The 11,366-nt window shown below is 36.7% G+C and overlaps 1 protein-coding gene across 2 annotated transcripts in view; it reads right to left on the bottom strand.

The window, feature by feature from the left end:
• Positions 1-1,495: 1,495 nt before the first annotated feature.
• IQCB1 (IQ motif containing B1) overlaps positions 1,496-11,366 on the bottom strand; it is a 54,268-nt gene continuing 44,397 nt past the window's right edge. For both annotated transcript variants that reach the window (XM_006731944.3, XM_031026600.2), the window contains exons 13-15: positions 9,192-9,323; positions 2,937-3,093; positions 1,496-2,070 (exon numbers count right to left, since the gene is read on the bottom strand). In XM_006731944.3, the coding sequence (XP_006732007.2) occupies positions 1,841-2,070; positions 2,937-3,093; positions 9,192-9,323 (519 nt within the window). In that variant the 3' untranslated portion in view covers positions 1,496-1,840. The remainder of the gene's footprint in view (positions 2,071-2,936; positions 3,094-9,191; positions 9,324-11,366) is intronic.

Below are 11,366 nucleotides of genomic sequence, written 5' to 3'. Positions count from 1 at the left end.
TTTCTTTTGTGTCTGTGGCTAGAGTGTTTCCTATCCCACCCCAAGAGGCAGATAGTTTTTCTTTCTTTCTTCCTCACATGCAGTGTAATTTTCTCTGAGCCTTGAGGTTAAGAGGGCTTACTGCCCCTGCTCCTGCGGCCTAAGGCTTTTAAGAGAAGGGTTTGGGAAAACGGGCAGGACTTTGATCATGTCACCCAGTAGCAGCCTATCACATTTGCCGGAACCATGAAGGGTGTCTCTTCAGACCTGCTGTCCTGCTCCCAACCTTTCCTGTATTTGGTGAAGGTCTGAATTCTGTCTGAGGCTCCTAGATATTCTAAACCGACATGCTACCCCATACTTGGCCTTTAAGAATTTGTTAAAATTTTAACTGATTTCTTATCCAGCTACCTTTGTCTCCTGTGCTCTACTAAAGATGAAATAGCTGGAACGCCTGAGTGGCTCAGTCGGTTAAGCGGCTGCCTTCAGCTCAGGTCATGATCCCAGGGTCCTGGGATTGAGTCCCACATGGGGCTCCTTGCTCAGCTGGGAGTCTGCTTCTCCCTCTCCCTCTGCCTGCAGCACCCCTGCTTGTGCTCTCTAACAAATCTTTTAAAAAAATAAAGATGAAATAGCTCATTTCACAGACAGAGTCCCATCTCAATTTACTTGGCTCTCTTGAGGCCTCAACTATCAGGCTGAAGAAAAATTATTTTTGTAGATTATCTGGCATTTTTTTTAACATGGGAGCAACATTTTCACATAGCTTTTTACATTCTCAGTGAAACCAGAACTGCCACCTGATTATCACAGATGAATTATATACATATCTTTCCCAACTATGAATAATGATTACATGAGGATACTAACTAGAATTTTACTAAACTTAATTTTGGAGGACTGGACGTTATACTATTTGGTCTTCCCATCCAGAAATACTGGTATTTTCACTCATTTATACAAAAAGTACCCTCCAGGTTCCTTATGGTATTGAGTCCATGATTTGTTAATTGTTTTTAACTTAAAATCCATATTGTTACAAACACAAATAGAAGTAGCTTCTGAAAAAAAAAAAAGCAGCAGCTTCTGGTATTAAAACACAATTAAAGTTCAATAGGAAAAATCAGAAAGTATTAGGTTGGAACCAAATAAATATATAGGTACCTAGGATCATAACAGAAGTTAAGCATTGTTATTTAGCTCTGAGATTCAAAGGAGATAAGACAAAGGGAACCGGTGACTTATATAATTCTCATAGTTTAACATAATTTTATCTGAAGGATTTTTTTTTCTTGTGCTGAATCCTAGGATTTTTTAAAATGTAGTTCTTTTAAGAAATAACAAGATAAAAAATGAGTTCAACCCCTGTTTGGTGGGAAACAGTGAAGTACCCTTCAAATGCCATTTCTTTCCCTCCCCTTAATAAAGGCCAAGCACACCCTTCTTATATTAGAAAAATATAAATTCTAAATAATAAATATGAAAAGTTGAAGTAATCCTGACAAGTTTTTGAGAATAATTGTTGAAAATATTTATTTAGAAAACATGTTTAGTAGGAAAACAGCAAAAACAAAAGAAATACCACATTTCATATAAGCAATAGAATGCCATGCTGAGGTTAGTTCCACAATAAAAGCCACACTAATTTGTATGTGTGGCCAGGGATGGTGATGTGGAAAAAGGAAAGAGAACTGAGATAGTGGTAGAAGACAACTCTTTGCTTACTGCTTGCAAATCTTATTTGGAGAGGAATCTCTGGAAAACCATGAGTTAGGATAGTTCTAGTCTACTAGCATGCCAGAGGCAGAACCAACATAATCTCCTGAAATAAAGGATTTGTGTCATTTCTCTGGGTAGCTCCCTAAGGGGGTTTGGTTCCACCAATGAATAAAGTTCCTAATTCTACACTAAACTCATCTTTTGGGACATCAATCTCATCTCCTGCTTCTTCCCCAAGCTTCTTCCACCAAGGTGCTTGTATATGCTTCAGGGTGGTGAGATGGGCCTGCTTGGCCTTGGCTGCCACAGGCCTGGATCTACTCAGGAAGAGCTCAGGCTCTTTCCCGTCTGCCTCCTTCAGACTTGGTGCCTCTGTAGTAAACAGAAAATAAACAGGTGAGTAGAAGAGCTCTGTACCATACAAGTGGGAAACTATAGAGTTGGAACTCTGCTATAGTAGGCAGGGACAGGGTTCCAACTCTGAATCTATCATCACTGCTAGCTATAGATAGCATGTAACTATTCACAAGTTGTAGGTGTGGCTGGCAGCAACTGCCCACCCCCCATAATGTGTTTAAAATAAAAGAATAAAAAAAATGTAGATTTTTTTAGATGATTTAAAGAACATGAATTTTTAACATGTAGCAGAACCCCATTCCATATATGAGAAGCTCAGTTACAGCCACCTATCTATTGAAAAATACAAAACTTGGAAGTAATGGCACTAAATAGAGGACTCTGACCTTCTCTGCTCCATATGTACTGAAAGTGTTTCACAGGTGGACTGAAACACTGTGGCTTCATGGATGAGATCTCTCACTAAATGTACTTGTGGTTGTGAGGAGCAGATTAATTTACTATTGTGAAAGCACTTCATTAAAAATTATAAAATGGCACGGTAACTACTGTCATCATCTACTTCTAAAATATGATCAAAAGCTTTTAAGACTACACAATAGAATCTGGCTAGTAGGGCTCAGCATCTTTACAGTTAGTAACTGTTGTCTGAGTTGATACCTATGAAGGACAGCAAGGCTGGGAGAAGCAGCCAAAAAGGTTATGGGATCTGCACTATTTGAAAATATCATGTGCTGGCATGTTCTGGATCTAGAAATTTCTGAGGACAAGAGATAGGCTAATAAACCATTAAATGGTATTTTCCCTCTGAAGATTTTGGATGTCACAAAATCTTGCATAGGTTGTTCATTTTAGGAAACAAAAATGGAACGAGCACATACTCATTAACTGCTCAATGTTGGTGCTGATCTGAGCCATCAGAGCCTCCCTGTGCTGCTGGGCTCTCTCTTCTAGGGCCCTGCCCATAAGGTAGTGTTGCAGTTGTTCTTGAGCTTGGGAATGGAGCTCTCTGCTAGTCACATCTGACATCTGAGAGCTCTGGGAACAAAGAACAGAAAAAATTATCACAAGACACACACACACACACACACACACACACGTTTTGCCCAACCACTTAGATGAGATTCCAGAACACTTAGCTGTCTCTCATCCCATCAGTTGAATCTCATGATTGATTTCTACATTGTACTCTTGTGCAAGCATTAAATAGCCTTTTAAAAGCAGCTTTACATGAAAATTCAGGGGGTAGTTTCTTTCTGGTATGCTCCTACACCTCACTTCCTCACACAATGGAATTTTGGGAGAAGAGTTAAGACTGAGAGACCACAGTGAAAACTACAGATGGTTTGGTAAAGATACTGGCCTGAAACAGGAGTAAGTAACAAGGCCAACCTCTTGTTCCAGACCCACCTGACAGACTATGTTACTTTTTATCTCACCCCTACTCCTAAACTTATTTAAACCATAATATTATAATTGCTTCTGGTTTCAGAGATTAAGGGACAAAATCAGCCAAAGGACCAGATTCCTTTGGCCACACAGCTACTTTAAAGGGAAATGAATTAGTTTAGACAAGAATAATAAAATTTTAACTCTGAAGCTGATAAAGCTTCTGACACCATAGCTTCTCAAATATTCAATGGATCTGGTATGGGATGGAGTTCCATTCCAGCGAACACCTTACTTTTCAGCTACAGAATCTTAAACAGCAGCACTAGAGTATGACTAAAGCAGTACTTCTTTTTTAAACAGGAGCATGCATCAAAATCATACATAATGCATTAAAAAAGAGAGAGCTCAAACACCTAAATGTAAGAGATAAAACTATAAAACTCTTAGAAGAAAAGATAGGGGAAAAGCTTCATGACATTAGGTTTGGCCATTTCTTTGACTATGACACCAAAGTCACAGATACAACAACAACAACAAATAGGCAAGTTGAACTTCCATCAAAATTAAAAATTTCTGTGCCTCAAAGGATACTATGAACAGAGTAAAAGGGTAACACACACAATGGGAGAAAATATTTGCAAATCCCATATCTGATAAAAGATTAATATCCAGAATATATAGATAACTCCTAAAACTCAACAATCAAAAAACCCAAACAACCTGATTAAAAAATGGGCAAAGAACTTGAATGGACATTTCTCCAAAGAAGGTAATACACTGTATGTTAACTAAATTGAATGTAAATTTAAAAAGAAGATATTCAAATGGCCAACAAAAGATGCTCAAAATCACTAATCATTAGGGAACTACAAATCCATTCACAGTGATATAAAACTACACACCCCTTGGGATGTGAAAATAACAAAAGGCAAGGAGTTGGAGAAATTGGAACCCCTGTGCACTGCTGGTGGGAATAAAATGGAATATTATGCAGCCATCAAAATGAAATCTTGCCATTTGCAATGACATGGATGGAACTAGAGGGTATTACGCTAAGCAAAATAAGTCAATCAGAGAAAGACAATTATCATATGATCTCACTGATATGTGGAATTTGAGAAACACAGCAGAGGATCGTAAGGGAAGAGAGGAAAATATGAAACACGATGAAACCAGAGAGGGAGACAAACCATGAGAGACTCTTAATTTCAGGAAACAAACTGAGGGTTGCTGGAGTGGAGGGGGGTGGGAGGGATGGGGTAGCTGGGTGATGGACACTGGGAAGGGTATGTGTTGTGGTGAGTGCTGTGTGTTGTGTAAGACTGATGAACCACAGACCCACCCCTGAAACATTATATATTAATAAAAAAAAAGAGGAAAAAAAACCTGCTGGGATTTTGATTGTACTAGATGACATCCTGTCTTGTTCCCGATTTTAGGAAAGAAGCATCCAGTCTTTCATCATTGTCAGCTATAGATATTTATGACATGGAAGAAGTTTCCTTCTATTTCTGCTTTGCTGAGACTTTTTTTGCATGTATTTATATGATACTGTTTTTCTTAGTCTGTTAATATGGTGAATTACATTAACTGATTTTCAAACGTACAAATGGTCCTATCAATGGTCATATGATAGGGTCATATTGGTTTTTCATTTCCCCATCACTTTTTTTATGTTTCCTCTTTTCTGCCTTCTTTTTGATTAATCAACTATATTTTATTATTCTATTTCATCTCCTTTACAGATTTATTAGCTATACCTTTTTTGTTTTTTAGTTACACTGGTAGCTTTAGGATTCATAGTATACATTTTTAACTTATCAATCTATTTTCAAGTAATATCATCTCACTTCATATATAGAAAAAACCTTTCCATAGTATACATCTATTTCATTCATTCTGGCTTTTATACTATTGTTGCTAAGCACTGTATTTTTTTTTTTTTTTAAAGATTTTATTTATTTATTTGACAGAGAGAGACACAGCGAGAGAGGGAACACAAGCAGGGAGAGTGGGAGAGGGAGAAACAGGCTTCTCGCGGAGCAGGGAGCCCGACGCGGGGCTGGATCCCAGGACCCTGGGATCATGACCTGAGCCGATGGCATACGCTTAATGACTGAGACACCCAGGCGCCCCGCTAAGCACTGTATTTTTATATATGTTACAAACATCATTAAACAATGCTATTATTTTTGTTTCCAACAAGGACTAAACTAAAATCAACTATTTTTGAAAATGAAGTTTAACTGAAATATAGCCACACGTATTTGTTTACATATTATCTAACGCTTTAATCTACAACTGCAGAGATGTGTAATTGCAATAAAGCTTATAACGTCTACAAAACTGAAAATATTTACTCTCTAGTACGCATTACAAAACACTTGATGATATTTTGATTTAAAGAATCAATTATATTTTATAAAGATTTAAATGATGAGGAAAAAGTCATATATTTACCCATGTTGTTACCATTTCCAGTGTTCTTAATTTCTTTATGTAGAGTTGGGACATCTTGTGTCATCATTTTCCTAATATCATTTTTGAGAAAAATCTTAAATCCTTTACAACTTAAAGGATATAACATTTCTGGTAGTGTGAGTATGCTGGTGACATAGTAGTTCATTGGTATGTCTGAAAAAGTTATTTTGTCTTCGTTGTTAAAATAATTTTTCAAGGTAAAGCATTCTGCATTGACAGATTTTTTTCCTTTCAAAACTTTAAAGATGTCTTCCTACCTGCATTGTTCCTGCTGAGAAATATGTCATTTCTATCTCTGTCTTTATATGTTTTTATTTTTCTATTTTTAAGATTTTTACTTTATTACTGATTTGAGGAATCTGGTTATCATATGCCTTGGCATAGGGTTTTTTTCATGTGCCTGTACCTTCATTGGACTTGGGGGTAAATTTATAGTTTGGAAAGTTTTTGGGCATTATTTTTTCTCCCCATCTTCTTCAGAAACTCCAATTACTCATTTATTTGGCCACCTGAAGTCTCATAGGTCACTAATGTTTTTTTCAATTAAAACATTTTTTTCTCTTTGTGTCTCATTTTATACAGTATATACTACTATGCCTTCGATTGTATTAGTATTTTATGCATCGATGTCTAATTTGCTACTAATGATCTAGTGCATTTTTCATACCAAACACTGAAATTTTCATCTCTGGAAGTCTGATTTGGGTATTTTTGATATCTTCCACATCCCTACTTAAAATTTGAATATATGAACAATGTCCTCTGTTATTCTAACACCTGTGTAGTCTCTAGATTGGTTTAAGTATCTTCCTCATCATGGGTCATGTCTTCCTGCCTCTATATACCCATGTTAATCTTTAATTGGCTGCAAGACATTGTAACTTTTACCTTGTTGAGTATTTTTCTGGGATGTGGTTAAATTACATAAAAAATTTTTTTATCTTTTTTGCTCTTGCTTTTATGATTTGTTTAGCAGAATGCATCAGTCCACACTATTTACTTTCTACTACTAAGGCAAGACCTTCCTAAGTACTCTTTCTGATACCCTGTGAATTAAGTTTTTCCAGTCTGTTTGATGGGAGCATGTACTATTCCTGGACCTGTGTTGAGTACCAGGCACTGTTCCCTCTTATCTTTGAAGACAACTGTTTCCTTGGTCTTGAGTAGTTTCCTTATATATATGTGCTAATCAGACTCCTGAAATATACTCAAGGGGAATATTATGCAGATATCTGGGGTATTCTTTGTATATCTTTTCACTTTGTACTCTGTCCTATGAAATCTAGCTGCTTTGTTCTCCTCAGACTCTCAGTTCTATCTCCTCAGCACGGGGACCCCAAACGGTTCCTCCTCTTTCCTCCTCCTTGTGCTGTAACCTAGAAACTCTCTCAGGGCAATAAGCTAGGGCCATCATAGGGCTCACTTTGTTCCCTCTCAAGAATTACTAACCTTCTTTGTTTGATGTCCATGGTCTTGAAAACTGTTGTTTCATGTATTTTATCCTTTTTTGTTTCCCATTTGTTTCAGGCAGGAAGTAAATCCAGTCCCTTTTAGTCCATCTTGCCTCTCAGGAATTACTAACCTTCATTGTCTGATTTCCATGATCTTGAAAACCATTGTTTCATGTATTTTATCTTTTTCCCCTCCAGTTGTTTCAGGCAGGAAGTAAATTCAGTCTCTGTTACTCCATATTGGTTAGAAGCAGAAGTCAGAACTTTTTTCTATTGTCTACCTCTATGTGGTAACCACAGAGGGCCTGACTTATGAGGGCAGGCTTGTCATCTTCTTTTACTTCACAGGCTTACATTAGTTTGTGGGTTTAAATTCAGATTAGTAGGAGGGAAACGTAGGAGGGAAACGTAGGAGGCCTTACTCAGGCCTCCTCAATTGGACCTTGTTGTTCAATTCTGCTTTTACCAATGCTCTGTGTTCCAGTGCTTATCTATCAGATACATGTTCAGCTATAATATATTAGTACTCTAATTTCCATTTATAGAGGTTTTTTTTCTGGGTTTTTTTTTTGAGGGGGGTTGTTTGTTTGCATAAAGCTCTTTAGTTTTGGGAGCTCTGCAAGAATGAAACAGTGAATGACAGGACTACCTAACATTACTCTTAAACTCTAACGTTAGTGACCCAGAACCTTCAGATTTTAGGAGACAGAGTCAGAGAAAAAGTGTATGTGGAGAGGCAGGGCCAGGGAGGAGGGAGAGAGAGAATCCAGAGACAAACAGTAGAAGTACGAGAAAATGGATGTGAAAAGTACCAAATGGCACTTGAGTGTTTAGTTCAAATGAGGGCAGTAAGAATTCCAATTGGCTGAAATGTATAAACTCCCAACTTTCCCCTAAAATTAATGAAGTATGGAAGTATGGAAAAAGCATCAAGAGAAAAGTGGAGATGACTGGCAGAAATACAGGTTATTAAAATTAATGATGGGGTGGTGAGTTACTCTAAAAGCAGAAAGGAAAATGATCTTCAAAGACATATAGGAGTATAAGGTCAAGAACTCAGAAGGGAGGGGTGCCTGGGTGGTACAGTCGGTTAAGCATCCGACTCTTGATTTTGCTCAGGTCATGATCTCAGGCTTGTGAGATCAAGCCCCATGTAGGGCTCTGCATTCAGCAAGGAATCTGCTTCTCTCCCTCTCCCTCTGCCCACACCCCAACACCCCTCACACACTCTATTAAATAGATGACTAATCTTAAAAAAAAAAAAAAGAACTCAGAAGGGAGAAGCAAATAACACCGGATCTGTAGTACTGTGATCATAGAAAGTAAAAGATATGGACATTTCTATTGGGAGAAATGTGTTAGCAGTATTACAGTGATAAAATCATAAGAGGCAAATAGTCAAATACTTTATAATATTAGCTCCTGGGGTTTCATCAATGGCTTCATCAATAGCAGGTGTCAGTTCTCACATGTACGTATTATGTGTTTAGGTATACATGTTAACAATGAATATTTACTGATTGCAAGCTATATATATTCTTTGTGGAAGCTTCAAAACAGTCAATAGTTTTACATACTATTGGAAAAAAGCAATGACCATGTCTTGCTGATACACTATAGGAAATAACAGATTTGAAGCAGTCTCCTTACCTATTGACTATACTATGGCCCATATAATTATAAGATTCCAAATCTCTTAACTCTATGGTAAAGCCATTGTATTACTTTATATCAATAGTAAATGCACAAACACACGAGTATCATGCACTGGAAAAATGTAACACTGATATCATGGCACAGAAGCCTGCATACCGGATGTCTTCTGAGATAGTCATCCACTTGTTGCTTCAGTTCAACTCTGCGTGCATCAGTGAGATCTTGAAGTCCTTGCCAAGGAGCAAATAGCTTCTTTTTCTTACGACACTTCTCTAGGAATTTAAGAGTCTGGTGCAAAAAAAGATTTGTGATTTTTCATTCCTGACCCACAGAACTATTTTCTTCTATAACATATGGTAGCAACAACATTATAACAGTTGTTAACTCTGAGTGTGCATGGGGAGAGGGATGGGATTATGATGGGAGTGAGGGAGGACAATGAATTTTAATGATATTCTTCTGTAGTGTTTTAATATTTTATAAGGATATATTCATGTATTGTTTGTATGGAAAGCAAAAAAGAGGAAAAAATAGGAAGTGAGTTCTTTTCTCAATTCTAGTCCCTTATAAACTGTATGATTTGGGGCATAGTACAGTAAGCAATAAAGAGGAAAAAAATTGGAAATAAGTTGTCTCAATACTAGTCCCTTATAAACTGTATGATTTTGGGCAAGTCACTTGATCTCCACAGGATGGATTTTATGTCTATGGAAACACAAACCCCAATTCTACTTAGACTAGAAAAATGTAAGGATCAAAGGGACAGTTTGTAAGAAAAAGCTTGGCAAATGAGAAAATATTATAAAATTGTAAAGTATGGGACAACTGATGAAAGTAGTTTCTGAATGTTTTTCCTCCTGTCCTTCAGAAAGAATTCCTAATAAAAGAAGTCTTAAAATAGGCAAGATTTAGAGAAAATTTGAAATTATTCTGCCATTTTTTTTCACTCTTCTCCCTTCCTTGTAGCTTTTATTTTCATCAGTTATATTTCACATTGCTTTAAGGAAAAGGTTGGCAAATTATGGCCCACAGACCAAATTCAGCCTGCTGCCTGTTTTCATATGGCTTAAGAGTTAAGAATGGTTTTGTACTGCTATACGGTTGAAAAGTTCAAAAAGGAAATGAATATACTGTGATGTGAAAATTATATGAAATTCAAAATTCAGTGTCTACAAGTAACATATTATTAATGTGTCATGCTTGTGTATTGCCTACAGTTTCCTTTGTGCTACAACCGTAGAGCTGAATAGTTGCAACAGACTGCATGGCTCACAAAGTGTAAAATATTTTACTTTTCAGCACGTTCCAGAAAAAAATTTGTTGATATAATTCTATTGTTTAAAGTGTCAGTTTTCTAAGAATTATTACCAAAAAACCCTAGAGTTCTCTGCCCCCTCCCTCAAAGACAACAACTTTAACTCTTTCAGGTTTTTCTTTTGACGTTTCTGTCCATATACTTTTCGGTCATTTTTCAGGTATAGGTATTATCTATTGACTTTCTTGTATGAAGAAAGTCATACAAGACTCTCTTTCACTGCTTGCCCTCCCACATACTTTCCATATCCCCAAACATCCAATATTATTACAAATTTAGTTAAATCAATGTTCAGTGTTTACATAATTATGACTACATAAAGGCCATTCAAGTTTGAACCATATCAAATGATTTACTTTTCCTTTTTTGCACATTTTTTATTTTCTCTAGAATTAATAAGGCTGTGGTTTTCCCGTGCTTACTTTTCTATGCACTTATCACTGATTATGTATCTAAACTCTCCTAATGCTTACATGTTAAAATATATCAGGCATTCTATCAAATTTATTTTGTTGGACATACATCTTCTGGAGCTTTCTGACCTGCTCATCTCTGTATTGACTGCTCTTTATGCCTGATGCATAGGTATCATCCTGAGATCTCCATTCACCATCATCTTGGTGACTTCTTTTCATCTTTCCTTTGCATTTTCCTATATTCCACAGTGTCTTTTTTTCTTGGGTTACCTCTTTGTTTTAAAGACTTTGTGATGCATGAAAATGCCTTTAGTCTACGCTTACCTTAAACCAGTGGTGTGGTTGCGTGTAGAATTCTAGTTGGAAATCATCTCCCTCAAATATGTAACAGCCTTACTTCAATACATTTTAGCTTCCAAAGTTGCTACTAAGAAGTATATGTGTCCCCAGTGCATTTCATAGTAATGTAAAATAAATGTAGGTGTGTTTCTATCCTTGTATTAAACATTTAGTCAATCCTTTTAACCTAAAACTCGTAACATTCAGTTCTGGGAAATCTTGAATTATTTGATTTCCTCTCCTCAGGTTTTTTTCTGTTCT

The sequence above is a fragment of the Leptonychotes weddellii genome, chromosome 1 (genome assembly GCF_054177405.1).
Source record: "Leptonychotes weddellii isolate Sample4059 chromosome 1, ASM5417740v2, whole genome shotgun sequence".
NCBI classification, from domain to species: domain Eukaryota; kingdom Metazoa; phylum Chordata; class Mammalia; order Carnivora; family Phocidae; genus Leptonychotes; species Leptonychotes weddellii.
The sequence above is the reverse complement of the archived record's forward strand: the minus strand, read 5'-3'. Positions and strand labels throughout refer to the sequence as shown.